This window comes from Protobothrops mucrosquamatus, unplaced genomic scaffold (assembly GCF_001527695.2).
Source record: "Protobothrops mucrosquamatus isolate PMUCROS unplaced genomic scaffold, P.Mucros_1.0 scaffold65, whole genome shotgun sequence".
In the NCBI taxonomy this organism is placed as follows: Eukaryota; Metazoa; Chordata; class Lepidosauria; order Squamata; family Viperidae; genus Protobothrops; species Protobothrops mucrosquamatus.
Genome location: NW_015386443.1, coordinates 370812 through 390154, shown reverse-complemented (window position 1 = coordinate 390154; position 19343 = coordinate 370812). Strand labels below are relative to the sequence as shown.

The following is a 19343-nucleotide window of genomic DNA, read 5'->3' as shown; positions in this document are numbered from 1 at the left end:
CAGATATTTTTGCTGGGTATTATGGAGGATATGGATACAAAAGAAATGGATTTGATGTTGAACTTGATAACTGCTGCAAGACTATTAGTAGCTCAATGTTGGAAAACGGAACATTTGTCCACTATAGAAGAATGATCACTTAAAGTCTCAAACTTAGCAGAAATGGCCAAGATTTCCGCTTATGTGAAGGACTATTCACAAGAAAGATATATTTCGGTTTGGAGAAGATGGATAGATTATATTGAGAGTAAATATGGGACTAAAAAGTTTCATTTGGTTTTTGAGTAAATTTTAGAGCATTAATGTAGTTTATATGTTACAATAGGTTACTTATTTTTATTTATGATTATTAATATGATGTTATAATTATTGTGTTTAATACTAGTTTGTTTAAAAGAGAGTTAAAGGATGTCATAGATTTGTTATTCTAATAGTTGATTAATGTTAGATAGAGTATGGTTATTGTATTGTTAACCCTGTGATTGGCTCTGGGAAGTGGGGGGGAGGGAAGGGGGAGGGGAAGGGTGGGTTTAGGGGAGGGGGGAATTATATTGTAAAACTTTTATAAATTTTTCAATTAAAAAAAAAGAGTTTTCATCATTGTTGTGCTCTATTGACCTCTCAGCGGCCTTTGATACGATTGACAATGGTATCCTTTTGGGCTGGCTATGGAGTTTGAGGCACAATATTGCATTGGTTCAGCTTCTTTCTACAAGGCTGATCCCAATCGATGTTAATAGGGAGCAACAGATTTAGCCTGTATCTTCTTCTTTACGAAATGCCACAGGGCTCAGTACTCTTCTTTTTAACATTTATATGAAACTGCTTGGTGAGATTATCTCGCATTATGAGATGAGATACAATCAGTATGCTGATAATACACAGCTTTACATCTCCATCTCTGGCGATCCAAGTGATGCTTTGGCTGCCCTTTCTCCGTGCCTGAAAGCTGTAAGGATCTGGATGGGGGACAACAGGTTTCAATTGAACCCAGACAAGACAAAGGGTGCAAGAGACCTCAGGATTTGGTTATCATCATAAATTCTGGACAGAGTTACACTCCCCTGATCCAGTGTGTAACTTGGGGAACCTCCTGGATTCACAACTCTCATGACTAGGAAGGCCTCTGAACAACTTATGTACCAGTTGCACCCTTACCTGGATCATGAAGCCCTGTGCATGGTCACTCATGCCCTAGTCATCTCTCAGCTGGATTACTGTAATGCACTATAATGGGCTATCCTTGAAGAGTATTTGAAGATGTAGCTGGCAGAATGCACACAATCCTGGGAGTTCCTAAGGCTGCATTTATAACATTGCTACTACATGAGTTGGTTACCAGTTTGCTTCCAGATCCAATTCAAGGAAGTTGGTTGTTACCTTTAAAACCCTACATGGCATCAGTCCAGAGTTCATGAGGAGCCATCTTCCCTCAGTGGGATTAGTCTACCCCACTCAGGCCATCGGAAGAGGCCTGCTATAGATCCTGTCTGCTAAAGTATTCCAGCAGGTGGGTTCAAGGAAAATAACCTTTTCTGCTGTTGTTCCATCCCTGTGGAACATTCTACCAGTAGAGGTAAGAACTGCTCCCACTCTCTTGGCCTTCCAGAAGGGTATCAATACTTGACTTTGCTGGTTGACCTGGCGCACCAAAGAAGGCACTCCCTGCTAGACATACTGACAGGATAAGAAGACCTCATCCCTGTCTCGTTTCTTGGTTCTGGTTCCACCATTTTAAAATCATAATCTGTGTAGTTTTAATGTTTTAAAAATTTAAAACATTAAATAAATTTTATTTATTTGATAACTTGCAAGCCACAAAGAGTCACCTTATAGGGGAGATGAGTGGCATAAAAATTAAATAAATTCATTTTATGAAACTTTCTATAATTATTCATTATAGTATTATGGTAGAAACCATTGTAAACAGAAAGATGGAGAGCTGTCTAGCAAATAACAGAAAAGGAACACTGGACTCCCCAAAGTTGTAAAGAACTTGCTGAAGTCTTCAGGAGTCAGAGTTCATCATTCAAGGTCAGGATCTGAAACAAAAACACTCTGTGGAGCCCAAGTAGTCCAAACAAAGAACTCAACATACATTAAAAATAAAATGCCTAACTAAGGAAATAAACTGTTCTGGCAGTTTGAAGCTTGCTGTCCTGCTTTTTTATCAACAGTTTCAATAAGCTTTTCACCCTGGGGGGGGGAATATAAGCAGCTCTTATTCATGTAGTCTTTGGAGGCTTTTCTTTCCTACTGAGAAAGAGTTTCCAGCTAGCAGAAACTGGTCTCTGCTGGACAGTGAACTGAGTCAAGGCCAGAAAGTGTAGAAGGATGGTGGACATTGTATGTACAGTCCTGTTAAGGGTAATCCAGATGCTTCCTCTCTTTAAGTTTCTCTCTGCCATCTCCTTGACCTTCTCCAACCTCCATAACTGCTCCTTTATCAAGCATCCTTTATGCCCAGCAGGGAAAGTCTGAAATACTTTCGCTGCTATGTCCTATTTACAGGGAGATTTCTGTTTTCCCTTTGTCACAACTATCTTTTAACATTTACACAGAAAACCATTTTACCTATTTTCTTCCTTGATTAGCATCTCCTTCAAATTAGAAACTTCAATCTGGAACCCATCAGTAACAGATGCATGCAGAATTCTAGTTTCTTCAAATTCTTTTATAATCAATTCCTTTTCTTCAGTGACTTCTGCTGCTGTTTTTACTGTAATTCGCAACTCAGCTTCTAAATTGTTACAAGTATTCTAAAAAGAATTAAAAAATTACATTTTCCAACTTATATGTAGTGATATGTTTTATAATTAAGATTTTACTAAATGGAAATATTCATAATAATTTAAACTATATCCTGGATTTCTCATTTATATTCAGTATTATTACTGAACTTAAATTATTGTATCAAAGATACCTTTGTATCTTCCAAAGAATGTGTAGTATTTTCCAGTTCTGCCAACAAGATTTGTTGCTTGCTTTCTGCTTTTTTTATTATCTCATCTTGTTTTTCTGAATATTAAATGCAAAAAATAAAATATAAAATATTTTCAGGAAAGTTTACAGGCCAGGGTTATACTATATATCGTGTATACAAAAATGTATGCTTTTAATTAAATAAGCAGTATTAGTCAACATGTACACCAAACATAATAATAACCAAATATATCCCACATTGAGCTCTATCTAAACCTTCCTTAAATACCAGCTACAGCTATCCTATCCATTGTTAAAATCTTTGTTTTAAAAAGCAATATTTTTTATTTGTTTTGATCAGTTGCACGCACATAGCAAAGTTCACCCTGTAGCTACTTCTTGCTTCCTTGGCAAAACTTTTTTAGATTTAAAGCATTCTTCAAACAAAGGACAGATGCAGTCTAGGACATTGCTGCTTGGGAGGAGGGGGGGGAGGAGGAGGAGATTATATTGTTATTTTGCAAAGAAAGATTGTGATCTGTAGGTAGCAACAAAAGTGAGAAAAGTAATTTATAAAAATAGAGGCTGATAAAGCCACTGAAGTGACTTTTGGAAGCTGAACAAGTGGTGGGATTCAAATACATGAACAGCCGGTTCTCTGTGTGGATGCCACTTCCGGCATCTGGGCCTGGGCAACAAAATTTAGCTACCAGTTCTGCCAAAGTGGTGCAAACTGGCTGAATCCCACCACTGAGCTGAACTATATGTTCATATAAGCAGGAATCTAACTTAAAATAACTGAGGCGGGGTTTATAGTTTTAACAGAAAAGAAATTCAAAGAGCACAAGTTCTATGCATTTGTGCCAGGGGTGAAAGGGAAAAGGAAGTGACTTCAGATTAATCTTTTAGACCAAGAACAGTGTTAAAAGACAAAGGGAATTCACAGAATAAATCTTTAATTCTTTCTCTACAACTTACTGCCCCCTTGTGGACAGTAGATCATGAATGCTGAAGAGTCAGCACCATTAGATTTGGTTCTTCCTCAATGACAACTGCTTTCTTATTCCACCCAACTGATCATCCCACGCTAATGGAGAAAATAAAATTGTAGTATCAACAAAAACAAAAGCCAGAAAAACCAAAGTGAGAAAAATGAAGCAAAATATTATATTATAACTCTTTTTGATTGTTGCCTATCTCAAGCTGCCTTTTTATAATTAATATAGTTCTGTACTTTTGCAGATGTCCAATGCATATTATTTTACACTGGTAGTTAAAGCACCAGTAAAGTCCAGAGTATTTTAGAAGTGGAAAGGAGTCTTTTGAATTAATCGTGCATACACACACAAATACAAACTAATAGAGAGGAGGAGGAGAGCAAAGATCAGATAGGTGTTCCCTAACGATTTTCTTGCTTATTTTAATTTTAATCTGTCTTTTACAGTTTTAATCTGTCTTTTACAGTTAGGTTTTTGGTAGGTTGGGTTATAGTTTCTTTTTGAGTGAAGACTGATGCAAAGAATGAGTTAAGCAGTTCTACTTTCTATCTGCTTCCAGTTATTTCCTTGCCACCTTTTCTCTTAAGTAGACCTACTGTTTCCTTGACTTTTTTCTCGTTATTTATATGTTGAAACTTTTGTTATTATCTTTGACTTTTGTTGCAAGTCTTTGTTCATTCTGAGCCTTTGCTTTCCTGATTTCATCTTTGCAGATTCAGGCTATCTGCTGATACTCTGCCTTAGTTATATGTCCCTTTTTCTATTTTTTGTCCTTTTTGTCTTTCAGTTTATCAAAGAGATCTTTATGCAACCATGTTGGTTTCGTCTTGGATTTGTTTTTCTTTTTCAGTGGTGTTGTGCTGAAATAGGCTTTTATGATCATATTTTTCAGAGTTTCCCATGCTTCTTGATCTATTTTCTCCTTTAAGATTTTCATCCATGGAATTTTTCTTAGGCTCTAATATAGGGTAAATGGTGCAATACTGTGAAAATTTGTTTGTCAAGTACTTGCAGAAAACATGATTATACATTGGCTGAGAAATGAGGTGAAGAAGGACTTCCGGTTCCGGTTTTGTGGCGACTGCGGTTGCGTGAAAAGACTTGTCTCTTCACCGGCCGATTTTCCTTCGCCGGTAGACCCTGAAGGGGATTGAAAGTCGCCCTGGAGGGGCGACCACCGAGGAGGAGGCTTGCTGGTGACTGCGGGAAGGCGGCAGCCTTGCCCGCGGCCCCAGCTGACTCCTTAGGGGCGACGGAGTAAAGATCGTCCTGCAAGATAGCCGATCATCTAGCTGCACCAGCCGAAGTCAAAAGAACAACTAAGCGTAAAGAAACCACCGCGGAGAAATTTGGGTGAGACTTTTTTTTCCCCTCTTACTCCCAACTATTTTTTCTGCAAAGAGCCGTTGGATGACTTCCCTATCCTAAGAAAACGGCGTTCATCTATTTTGGGGGGGGGGGAATACTTTGAATAAAATTACAGAACAGCATTTATTGGACTTTTAATTTTTTGGATACTTGGGACCCCTGGAAAAACTTGTATTATATAGCATTATTCTACTTACTATATCGGAGATACTTGCTTCTTCCTGCCTCTTTCTTCCTCGCTCTCAAAATGAGATAAAAGCTTTTAACTTGGAAAGAAAAAAGTTTCTAAGCTGACTGAGGACATCTTGTGGCGAAAAGTGTTACTGCAATTGTAATGTTCTTAGGTGTTTGAAGATGGATTTGATCTTCAAATAATAATAAAAGAAGATAAAGGCTTGGAAATAGCTGTGGGTTGACTTTGTGATTTAGAAACTGTGAAGGCAGACATTTATTGACTTTAAATAAATATAGCTTTTACTAAAAGACTAAAAGATTATTTTATTATGGAAATGGAAGAATCTTACCTACAGCTTGACTACGAGCTTATACTGGAAAAAATATTGGAAGCTACAGAGTATGTGAAATCATGGAGAAAAATTAAAGATCAGTTTGCAGAACCACAAGCTGAGCCTCAAATTTTAAAAGATCAACCTATAGGCCAAGAAGAAGCCGATATGCAACAGTGTACACAATTTAATGAAATGGAAAAAGAACCTACTGACCAATTGAATCATAGAAAAACTTTGGACCCAAAATCCCAGACTGAGACTTTAATTGACCACACTACAAGTCAACTAATTACTATAGAAGAGGTATCTCACAAGTTTATGTACAAACTATGGAGAACTCCGAAGATCACAGAATGTCTTCAACTGAAACACTCTTACTTTTAAAACCAACAGGAACTGACTTCCAGATGCGATCTATTGAAAGTTATGACAACTTGGATAATCAAGCTGTAATCATAATATGGAACAAAATTGACTATATTACCTACATGATATTGGAAGATGGGGAGGAGAAATTTGATCAGAATGACTTGTTGATAAATATCAGTGCTCAAATATGGAGATTTGATTACATAGATGCGGCATCATGGACACCAGCTTGGCACAGAAAAAAAGCCAGAGTTAGATTTTAAAATGTGACTTAAATTTTCACTTATTGGGTCAAAAAGGCTTTAGAGATTCGGACTGATTTGACAATTAACTGAGTATGCGAAATTAGTAAGATAATTTGTGTAATGATATGTTTGTCTTAGACATGATAACTATTTTGGTTGAGATTTAAATTTTATTTAACGGGCTGAAATGTCTATTTATAGAAAATTATTTTGTAATAGAAGAACTAGAGAGATTTACAATAAGAGAAAAAAGGGTATTAACCAATGATTTATTACATTAAGAAATGGAATATATGTGAAAATAGTAGAATGTTATTGTTGGAACACTATGTATGTTGTAGAAGGGATACCCAAAGTCTTATTAATATGTTTACTTAAGACGAATTTGAATATGTTAATCGAAATTAATGAAGCTTAAAGCAGGATGATGATCGTTTGGACTGATTGAATTTTATGAAGAAATAGATTAAACTAAATTCCCTATATTATGTGAGGGAAGTAGAGAGGGAAATTTTTAATGTATTAACTCCAGTTATATATGTATGACTTTGTTTTTGGATGACTGATTCCCCTTCACCACGGTGTTTTCCTGAGCACTCTGATGTAAAAATTAAAAAACCAATAAAATTTGTTTGAAAAACAAAAGAAATGAGGTGAAGAAGGAAGAAGCAGAATGAAAGAGAAACAGAACAAAGAAGAATGGAGGAGATAAATCAGTTGAAAAATAGATATATACACTTACGCAGAAAAACAACAGAGGAGTTGCACAATGTTGTATGATTAGCAATATCATTACTAATTTATAGTATTACCCAAACATTTTTCTCAAATACCAAATGTATTTATTGGCCTCAAAGAACAAAAACAGATGTTCTGACATCTAGTTTGCTGTAATAATAAAAACCAAGTAGGATAGCAATTAAAAATACTTACTTCTTATTTCTTCGAATTCAAGTATTAACAATCTTGATTCCTGTAACTGACTGTTTGTCTGCTTTATTTTGTTATCTTTTTTACCATTTTCTTCTTTCAGTATAGAAATCTAATAAAATAAATAATTGACAAATCATGTCTGCAAATTTCCATTTGAGTTTCATATTCTTGTGTTATATAGATTTTGATTTTATATGACAAGATAGAAGAGAAGAGGCAGAGCCAGAATCAGTCTGGAGTCATTACATTGCATAAGCAATCCAGCCCCAAGTTCAACCCCCTCCCCCCGAATTCAGTTAATTCCTATCTGGCGCCAGTTTAGTATTGACCATTAGTTGACTAGATTCTTGTGTATAGGCTTGAGCAATAAATCTTCTGAACTGGACTTAGTAGTCCTGACCCTTTGTACATAACACAAACAGTAAAACAAAAAGGGAATAGAAATTTTCTGAAGTTATACCAGACAAGGACAAGGTGTACACTAAAAATGAAACAACTCACAGTTGATCTCTCCATGACTTATAGAGCTAAGTCCCTCCACATTCAGCAGTAAAAAAAAATTCATTATCCCAGGCTTTTTAAGTACAACAGCAACTTTTATTATGGGAAAATTCACAATCTCCCCATTGAATTGAATGCAGTGGAGACTGTGACATAAGAGGAGGACAGAGAGAAATAAAACTTCAACTTCAGCTAGTCATCCTGATTAAGTGGGAAACCACTGGTTTCAGTCAGGAGATATTTTAGCATCCACTATCAATTTTGATGCAAGAACATAACTCTCTTCCTGCCAATTACAGCTTTAAGAAAATAAAAAAAATTGAGATTGTGATATAGTATCTGTTTGTGTGAAAGAACTAATTTAATTTCATTACCAAGCTGGTTTCCTACCTCTCAGAGTAATGACATTTCAAATGAAGACTATTAGTGGACTGGAAAAGTTTTTTTATCTCTGCTTTCTGATTTGAAGAAAGTCATGTGTTTTTCCACTCCAAGATGGGACAGTTTTTGTATTTTTTGGCACACATGCATATATGTATACATGCATACAATCTTCAGCATACTATTCCTAGATTTAATGTAATCCAAAGAGTTGTAGATATTGCTCATTATAGTTTAGAGTTATGTACAAAATTTTGCTACGACTTCCCTATTCTGGTATCTATTTCTATTTTGAACTAATTACAGTTATTATGATACAAGTGGTTGACTCCACTTCATTCATCTTCCAGCAAAGAATACACAAGAATCTATCTGGGATGCTTCAATTGGGATTCATGAACCAAGCAGGGGAATTGAAGTTGATGATAAAAATGGATCTTGGAAGTCTATGATTTTTAACAAAACATATATTTTAAATTCTGCTAGTCTTCTATCCAATTATTGGATGGAAGATTTCAATAATTTAACACCACCTTTTCTTTCTCTCAAATGCATTAACTCATCTCTTTACTATGTTCTTTTTACAACTGATTGTGACTGTCTTCTAGGAGAAAACTATATTTTTCTGTCAAGGACTTCCAACTATATATTATTTTTATAAAAACAAAATACTCATAAAATATTTATTCAGAAAAATAATTTAAAATGTTGATTTATATACATTACTTATAACTGATTTAACAAAAATATGTAATCATAAAACAAACCTCTTTTTCCACGGAATTTATCTCTCTCTTGTGTCCTTTTTCAAGCTGTTCTATTTTATCAGCTGCTTCTTTTACTTCCAAAATAACAATAATTTACATTATTATAAAGAAATATTTTATAATATTTTATAAAATATTATAAATATTTAGATAATATTTTATCTATATAGTACTTCATTTAAAATGAGAAGATAATTGACATATTTTTGCATGCTAATCATATCTCATACTGATATTACTGCAACCTCAAATAGGTAACCTGCTCCAAAATGTATCACCAGGTCTTGAAGTGATAGCAGAGCAATACTACTTAAAGATGAGAGCTGATAAAAAGTCATGTCAAGGAACAAGACAGGAGGCTTATGCTGGATAGGATAATCTGCTGCATAAGTCTTTTCCAAGCTATTGCCAAAATGTCTCACTTTGGGCAGGATTTAGAATAGACTCCTTTTCTCAAGGAATACAATCCAATAGAAACCTCCGATAAATTCTACACATAAATTTTGTAATATGTTCCCCATTTTGAATGTCAATTAATGTCTCAACAGAATAAGTCCACTATACTTCATATGTGCTTATAATAAAGAGAACACAACAAAACAGGAGACAATAATTTCAAATCCTCAACCAAAATTACACTTTTGCAACTCTCTTTTAATTGATCAAGATCACTTACATGGCATTCATAGAGAATCAAATAAGAAATAAGATTATATAATTCTCCCAATCTTAGTGACTATTTTAGTTTGGTAGTTTATTATGCATCACACATATGCCAGATATAATATTCTTACTTTTGTAATACTTTTCCAGCCTGATGTTCTCTGCTTGTACACGAAGTTCTTCAAAAGCCTTTATCATTCTCTAAAAATGTAAATAAAATTGGATAAAAACAAATGTTCCAGAAGAAGTTAATACATTCATATTTTATAAAGATATTCAGAGTTAACATTAATATTTATTGCATACAATACTGTCCCATGATATATTATATTCAGTCATTGATATTTGCCTACAATGCTTTCTCCATCTTCAGGACTAGTCACTGTTCCTTTTTTAAACGCTATTATTTATTGGGAAATAGTGTGGTATGATAGTAATGATAGATAATAAGAATTGGTCCATGGGTCTCTTTGGACCAGGCTATTATGTGGGATATAAAGGAAATAAATCAATAAAATCTTTCTATAATGTTAAACCAGAATAATGAAATAAACATTAGTCAAATATAGCAATCGCAATAGCACCTAGACATATACAGCTTCACAGTGCTTTATAGCCCTCTCCAAGCAGTTTACAGAGTTAGCATATTGCCTCCAACAATCTGGGTTCTCATTTTACCAACCTCAGAAGGATGGAAAGCTGAGTCAACCTTGATCCAGTGAGAATCGAACTGCTGGCAGAATTAGCCTGCAATACTGCCTTCTAACCTTTGCCCCACCACAGCTCGCTGGTCAATACAGTCAACTATATTTTCACTGAGCTTTTCATAACTATATTTAAAAAAAAATAAGGGGGAAAGGCTACAGCAGTGGTGGCGAACCTATGGCACGCGTGCCAGAGGCGGCACTCAGAGCCCTCTCTGTGGGCACACGTGCCATTGCCCCAGCCTTGCCTCCCCCCGTGACCCCCTCACCAGCAGCCTCCCTGGAGGAGAGTTGCCCCTGAGCGTGGCCCACGCAGAGCAGCACAGCCAAGGACATAGCAGCCAGGCAGTGTAGACAAGACTCTGCCCTCATGCCCCATCGCATGCAGTTGATGCTGCGGGGTGCGGGCAGAGGGCATGGCTGCCATGGCGCTGCTGGGCTGTCTGGGCGAACTGCGGTGGGCCCTGGAGACAGTGAGTGGCCCTGCGGGCAGGCAGAGTAGGGGCGGGGCAGGGGGTGGAACGAGGGCGGGACCAGTTTTGGGGCACTCAGTCTCTAAAATGTTCACCATCACTGGGCTACAGCAACTTAAGTATTGATGCATCCACAATCACTTTCTGCTTTTTGAGGTAGCATTTCCTCCATCCCTAGCTAAAGGAACATGTAATGGCCTCAGGGTCCAACTACAGATGCATTATTAAACTACAGGTCTAAACATTTATGTTATGAAGTATTTTATCTTCAGTGTATTACCTCAATGTTATTGTTAAGATCCACATACATTTGTCTGGTTTCTTCTCGTTCACATTCATCTTTAACAAAATTAATGATATGATAGAATAAAAAATGTTACAGTGTCAAATAAAATATATCAGTAATAATAACAATACATAATTCAAGTTAGAATTAAATTAGGATTAAATGTTGATGGGTGTTTAGGACAGGGTATTTTAAAATCTGTCATAATAAAGCAAGCTTTTCTGATTGTCCTATCAATTTGTCTATACATTTTATTTTAAAAAATGCTTTCCTACCTATGTTCTCGACATTTTTGGACTTTGATGTTGGAGAAGACTTGTGAGAATATCATGGTTAGCCAAGAAACCAAAAAATGATTCTTGAAACAAATCAACCAGAGTTTTCCCTTGAGTCACAAATGACCCTGTTCAAATTACCATACTTAAAGACATATTATATGAAGATCTAATTTCTTGAAAAGTTTATAATGCTGGGAAAAGTGGAAGAAAAGACAAGAAGACCACTAGCAACAATATGTATACACTCAATTACACTGGCGGATGTGAAGGATGAGATTGGGAACAGATTCTCTTGGAGAAAAACTATCTATGTAAGAAGTAAGAATTAACACTGACTTAAAATCAAATAACCTATCCATCCACCCATCCATCCATCCTATGCTGAACCCAGTAAACAATTTTAATTTTAAACACCTTTTTTTTACTTTATAGGTAAACTCCTATTTAGATATTATAGTTCTTGAGGAACTGACCAGCCAAGTAGTAGTTCTGAATATAAGGATGACATAATAGAATATGTAATAAAACATTTTGTGAAGAACCTCATATTTTTTATTCACATATAACTAAGTAAAATAGCAGTATTTTTTGTTGCAATTTATAGTATGGAAAAGATAAATGCTACTAAGTATATTTACATTTGTTGCACTTCTCCACTGATTGCATACATTTTTCTTTGAGCAAGTTGCACAAATGTCTTGTAGCATTGTTTCTAAAGAGAAAAGATAATATTAACAACATTATGTTGATAGTTCCTTGCTTTACAAAGAAATTTCTTTACAGAGCAATTTAAAATTTCTGGGAGCAGTTTCTTCATCAGATTCCAATGAAAGTAAAAGGCCTATTGCCTAACAAAGGGGAGGGAAAGATTTGTGTTGCTGGGCATAAATTTTTAAGAGTTTGCTTGTTTTAACAAAATGCTTTGTTGTGGAAGGAAGCTTGCTTATTCATAACAATCATACAACCTTTCTCCATTGCTGAGAAGAAATGCACATGCTCTTCACCCATTTTTGAGCCAGCAGAAAACACTATTGATATTAAATTTGCTATTCTTTTTATCAACTTGTAGCCAAACCTCTATTGTCTCTTTTCCCAATCACTGCAAGTTTTCTCACTTCTATCCAATTAAAGGGTGATACAAGAGTAATAAAGGCTGATCAGGTGTAGCTTCCAGCTATTCCTGATAATGTCAGAATTAAGAGAAAATGCTAGTTTAACACCAGAATAGTTAACATCAGGTAGAGGTTACTTTACTCATGGGCTATGCTGAGATGAAAACAACATTATTGGGACACATCAAAAAGAATATGCTACCAGGGCATGATTTGATGCCATGGTTTGATGAAACTAGAAAGTAATTGGCTTGTTCAACAATAACAAATTATTTATTTAAAAAAATGAAGTGTTGTGGTTGCTCTATACCAGTGGTTCTCAACCTTTTCTTCACCACAGCCCCCTTTAAATACCTTTTAAGATCTCCAAGACTTAACTCAAGATTTAAATCATAACTTTTTTTCAAGCACGGACCCCCTGTGATATCGCACCCCCCATAGGTCCGCGGACCACAGGTTGAGAACCACTGTTCTATACCATTTCCACCTAGGGTACTCTAGTATAACATTTATATAGTTATAGATATATAGATATAGATACACGGAGACCTGTTTACTTAAGTGTGGTCTGTAATATCTCTCCCCCCTCAAATCCAATAGAAGGCACACAAAAGTAGAGAAAACCTTGTAGCATGGAATGAGAACATCCCAGTCCAGAAACATTTCCAGCCCTATCTGATCCTATAATGCTTGATGGTTTGAGAAAATGAAGCCCATTCCACATGCAAGAATTATTAATCTGAAATTGGAGCAGCTGTTTCTTTTACTGCAGAAGAAACTTTCTTTTCTTTGCAGAGAAAGTACACTGTGCATACAATGTGGTCAAGAGGCAGGGTGCTACTTAAATACAACACAATACAATATTAATAGTCACAAAAATGTCTGTAAAATAATCATTAAAATTAGATGAATCATGCATAACAAATTAAAATCTAAGATTTAATTAACAATTAAATTGTTAATTAAAATTAAATTAAACTTATTAAGAAAATAAACAATAACTCACTAAATACAACTTTTCACTTTTGGCAAGAGGAAAAAAATATTTAAAAAATAGAAACATTTTATTAAAGATAGCCTTTGAGATAAATGGCAAAATAGCAGAGATTCATTTGTGATTAGAGATGGGTGAGGTAGATATTGGTCAAGTTGTAGATTTATCGCTTCAAAACAGCCTAAATTGGGTTGCTTTTAATGAGATGGCAGCATACAAGAATGAATGAATGAAATTGGCAAGATATATATAAAAAATTACTGCAAGTGTGACTTTTGGTTAACTTCTGGTACCATCTGGACACATTAATGTCTTTCCTTGATAACAATTTAACAATGGTGTACTTTCGTGAGGAATTTTTCTCACCACTTCAACTATCTCACAGCTCTAGGATTTCCTGATCATTTCCCACTCAACTCTAGAGAAAAGAAGGACTAGGAGGGACATGATAGCAGTATTCCAATATTTGAGAGGTTGCCACAAAGAGGAGGGGTCAACTTATTTTCCAAAGCACCAGAGGGCAGGACAAGAAACAATGGATGGAAATTAATCAAGGAGAGAAGCAACCTGGAATTAAGGAGAAAATTCCTAACAGTGAGAACAATTAACCAGTGGAACAGCTTGCTTTCAGAATTTGTGAGCTCTTCATCACTTGAAGTTAAGAAGAGACTGGACAGTCACTTGTCTAAAATGGTATAGAGTCTCCTGCTTGAGCAGGGGGTTGGACTAGAAAACCTCCAAGGTCTCTTCCAGCTCTATTCTGATTTAATTACAGATAGTCCTTGATATATGACCATACATTTAGCAATAATTTGAAGTTATGAAGGTGCTGAAAAAATATAGTCCTCGCACTTATAATAGTCCTTGCAGTTATGACTATTGCATCATCTTCATGTTAATGTGATTGCAACTTGGACTCTTGGCAACTGGCTCACAACTGCAGTGTGTTGCAATAATGTGATCATGATTTGCGACATTTCGAAGAATGGGTTGCACTTACGACTATACTGTTCCTTTACTGCAGTGATTCACTTAATGTTGATTATAAAAATGGTACTAAAATTGGATCAGATTTAACTTACAACCACAATGACTTAGGACAAAAATTCCAGTCCCAATTGTGGCTTGAAGTCAAGGATTATCTTTCATATATTACTTAGCTTTGTTTGAAATCAGCCAATATCAGAAGGATATTGCCATTTGCTACAATATAATTGTTTAAGTTCCATAAATTATTTTATTAGTAATTTATTTTAGTAATGTTTTACTAATATTACTTACTCTTTTAGAATTTCATTGTTTTCATGTATTTCATCTTCAAGTTTTAGGCTTAATTTTTCATTTTCAAACTAAATTCATAAAGATGCAAAGGATATGTTTTAGTCTGAGTACACTGTGACTACCAAATATAAAAACATGGACTTTTCTTCATGACTGTGTTAATGTACATTTTTTTCAGTCCTCAAGTTGACAGAAAAGTATGCTAGTACAATTTATGCTGCTCTGAAGACAATCTTTATCTCTCCTTCCAACATAACATCCAAAATTACTTACTTAATAAGTGGTAGGCCAGATTTTGTTATATGTGTAGAGAGCAAAGACTTTAGACAGCTTACAAGTCGCCTTAGTGACAGTTGCTGGTTTGGTGTTGTTCCACACCAATAAGTAACCTATCACTTGGACTACTTCTGAATACATCTTCCAAGGAGTAATGGAACATTCCCTTCTGCCTCAGCCTTACTTCTGATCTATGCCTGTGACTTGTCAATCAGGCTAGAGATAGAAACCAGCAGATTGTTAACACTTTTACTCAGGTTACCAAATATTTCAAATCCATAAGTATTGCTACAGTAGTGAAAGAGAATAACTATGGTTGTCAGCACTGGAACTACCCTTTAAGAACACAAATTACTTTGGGATATAGCACTCTGTTTCTCCAATCAGTAGAAAATCTGGCTGTGTATACCCCTCATAGGAGAAACAAAGGAAACCTGTAAGGTATTCTTTTGTGGAAGAACCAGCAATACATAGCTGGTAGAATCCAGATCTTAGAACCCAGTACTAATCTTGTTTTAAATATAGTTCTATTGTTCTTTCAAAGTATCATTAAAGAGCTGTTTAAAAACAGGTCTAATAGTACTTTAGAAAATGCTAATGCTGTGTATATGTGGAACTGAAATCACAGCAAAATACCCACCATCATGTCTCTGTGAAATTCAGATGCCATCTTTCTCTTGCAGACCAAGCCAAAATTGCCATAGATAGTTATACTGGGCAATTAAAGGGGGCATGTGTCTTCATAGCAAATGAAAATGGCTAGCAGGAACCCATGACGAATCAAAATTTTGATGTTCCGTTGGGCTTGGAGATCTCAATTATGGTGCCCATTAAATGATTATTTTGTATGTAGTTAAACCGTATTCTCATTTTATTTTTATATTTTTAAATGTAGCTTTTACTTATTAAAATTGCAAGTAAGATGGGCAGCCATAAAAATGTAATAAATAAATAAAATAAATCATTGTCAACATCAGTGAGGTGTCAAGGAATAAGCATATGACAAAACATGTGGCAAAACAAGAAGAGAAAAAACGGATTTAAAACTGAAACAGCTAAAGAGAAATGTAATGTAAAACAACTCCACAGTGGGCTCAGTGTGGTTGTGATGAAGGCTGTGTCATGAGGAAATATCCTCTAAAAATGGTTGGCATGGAGTCTTTACGCCACAGTTAATAGGTTGTGAAACTGCATGTCATCTCCTCAACATGCATTTATGTATCTTCAAATTAATTTGAAACTTTAGCTAATAGAAACAAACTATAAGCTAGAATTCTTGTAACATTTTAATATTTAAAATTAATACATAAATGCATTCATGGATATCCATCCCATTATTTCTCTTTGGGGTTAATCAGTGCCTGAAAATTATGTATCTTATGATTGACTACTACAAGTTATTCTGATTCTTTTATTTTAGCAAATATTCTGGGTGAATATAATAAAACATATTCACATTTCTTTTGAAGAAAGTTTATATTCTAAAAGCTCTTCCAGACTGTATGAAAATGGTGGGAAATCCCAAGAATGAAGTGTAATGAACAATCTACTGATTTTGATACTGTAACTGTATACTCATCATTGTATCCAGTTATGGCATCATATAATTAATGGTATTATTGTGTATCAATAGTCTTATCATTATTTGCAAATTCTTGCATCACTGTTGACTTATTCATCAGCATGGAAATTATATTTCAAGCTGCAATTATCATAAAAGCAAAAAGAATTAGGAATGAAGAATGGCCAATTCATTTCACTTACCAGCTTCTAGGATCCCACTGCAATGACATGATAACATGACTTAAAAACTACCTTAATATAGCAGAGAAGCCAGGAAGAATGAAATTATAGCACCATGGTGAAATTAGAAATACAATCTTTTTTTAAAACTGGGTGGGTAGGGGAGAAATCATTTATGTTTGTGTGAAACTGAGATAGCCCAGCAAACAAATATATTATTTAACAATTTTCTATGTTCAATTTTTATGTTATTACTTTATTTTGAATTCTATTTCAAAATACAATAAACACTTGCCTGTAATTCTTGAATGGCTTTACGCAATGCTTCAATAATCTTTCTATTTTCTTGCAATTTTTTCTCTTTTTCCTTTAATTCATATTGTATACTGACTTTCCATCTCTTGATCTTTTCTGCTTCTTTGTAAAGCCTTGAATAAAGTTCATTCATTGTCTCCATATTCTACAAAAGTAGGTTCCAATGTAATAAACAACAATTAGTTAAGTACATATTATCTAATTTTTGTACTCACATTTGCCATTAAACCTAGCCTTGGATATACCAAAAAAAAATATGCAACATAAAAAGAAGAGACCATATGATTATCAGTAAAATAGTTTTCTCATCTCAGAAAAATTTATTCAAAACTACACAAATTATTAAGGACACTGCACTAGTAACAAAAAAAATGAGATGACAGTAATTTTCTATAGCTAATTATTTTTTCTTGTAGGTGATTATTTCTTAATAGTACCTTTCAGGAAATTGTATACTGTATACAATTGTATACCTATACTGTACCAAATCAGGGGTGCACTGAAGGGAAGTTCTTCAACTGCTTGCATAACCAAACTCCCAAATTAATGCAATCCAATTTTAATACAACTTTTTTATTATATACTTAACTGACCTCTTGCTCTATGTCAGGAACAAGTTTTACTTTCTGTGGAGAAGGATCTATAAAATGAAACATTTTATTTTGACCATTCAATATATATATATATATTTGTAATAATTTTATTAAAGTTTACTATTACAAAGATAAAAACTACAAACTAAGAAAAATATAAAAATGTAAAGAAAAAATAATGTAATGTATGTGTGTGTGTGTGTATATATATATATATAATTTGTTTTCGTAGATTTTCACGGGTACAGGTATGCAGGTCTTGGCGTATTCGGGTCTTTTCCCATGTAAGATTGAGAGTATCTTGGCGACGTTTCGACGAGGTCCCACTCGTCATCTTCAGGCTGGGGTCTTCAGCTTCGTGCCTGTGTGAGCAAAGTGTGATCGGAGCTGCCGTCTCTCTATAAATACTGGTGGGGGTGTGTGGAGTTCTGACTTAGTTGCTGTAGGTGGATTGGTTGGCTGTGTGGGAGCCATTGTTTGTGGATTGTTTGGCTGTTTTGTAACATCCTGAGTAGTTGAGGTGCTGGCTGTGTGCCCATTAGTCTTTTGTGTTATAACGACCTGGGTAATGGGTTGTGTGATTACATCCTGAGATCTAGTGTAGTGATATCCTGAGTTTTGTGTTGCAACATCCTGGGTGGTTGGCTGTGTTGTAACATCCTGAGCTTTAGCGTTGTAACCTCTTCAGTTCTGTGATATGATGTCCAGAGCAGAAGGCTGTGATGTAGCATACCGGGCTTTGGTTTGGCTCCAAGTTTGAGGTCTAGCTCTGTGTTCATGGCGTGTGTCCGTTTGCTTTGTGTCGGGGTCGGAGGGAGGTGCAGCAGCTGGTGATGTCGTCGTGGTTTGGCTTCTGGATGGTGGTTGCATTTCGTCTGAGGGATGGGTTTGGGCTTGGGTCTGGTGAGGGTGAATGGTGGTGGCGTACTGTGTTGTTCTGGGTCCGGTGTCAGTTTTCGTGGCTAGGACCCGTTTGTTGATTAGGGCTAGTTTCCAGATGTCTGGTAGGCAGGAGGTATCATCACGTTTATTCATGTTGTGGGGTTTTTTTCTATTTCGATGGCTTCCATAATTATTCTCTTGTTGTGGTGTTCAGTTTTGGAGATTAGTTTGGTTCCTTTAAAATCAATTTCATGTCCTGTAGCTTTAAGGTGCTGGAAGAGGGAGAAAGTTTTTTCTTCTTTTCTGACGTTCTTGTGTTCTGCGATGCAGGCATTTATTCTCCTATTAGTTTGTCCAATGTATGTGGCTGGGCAGATTTTGCATGGTATTTCATAGACTCCTTGGTTTTCTAGCTGGATCCTGTCTTTGGGGTTTCTTAAGAGGTTGGCTATTTTCTTAAGAAACCCCATTTGATATAATGGATTTTGTTTATATTTTATGTTTCATGGGTTTTATCAGCTTTATGTTTGTAAACTCTCAGAATCATGATATAAAAGGGAAACATGTATATCTAGTGTATGTAATAAATTAATGAACTAAAATACTATTGAAGATATTAATTATACTATAGTGTGTGTACACTATACTACATACTACACACTATAGTATATATTTCCTGCTGGGCACATGTTCATCTGATTACCATAGATCATAAATGAAAAATAAAATGAAATATAGAAAATAGAAATG

At 35.2% G+C, this 19343-nt stretch overlaps 1 protein-coding gene across 1 annotated transcript in view; it reads right to left on the bottom strand.

Annotated features, from left to right (window-relative positions):
* The window catches only part of SYCP1 (synaptonemal complex protein 1), a 48299-nt gene extending 32569 nt beyond the window's left edge, over nt 1-15730 (bottom strand). Inside the window, exons 1-9 of the mRNA XM_029283366.1 lie at nt 15701-15730; nt 14785-14852; nt 12036-12109; nt 11114-11172; nt 9788-9857; nt 8994-9067; nt 7345-7453; nt 2924-3018; nt 2575-2759 (exon numbers count right to left, since the gene is read on the bottom strand). Of these exons, the coding sequence (XP_029139199.1) occupies nt 2575-2759; nt 2924-3018; nt 7345-7453; nt 8994-9067; nt 9788-9857; nt 11114-11172; nt 12036-12109; nt 14785-14852; nt 15701-15730 (764 nt within the window). The remainder of the gene's footprint in view (nt 1-2574; nt 2760-2923; nt 3019-7344; nt 7454-8993; nt 9068-9787; nt 9858-11113; nt 11173-12035; nt 12110-14784; nt 14853-15700) is intronic.
* Nucleotides 15731-19343: the final 3613 nt, after the last annotated feature.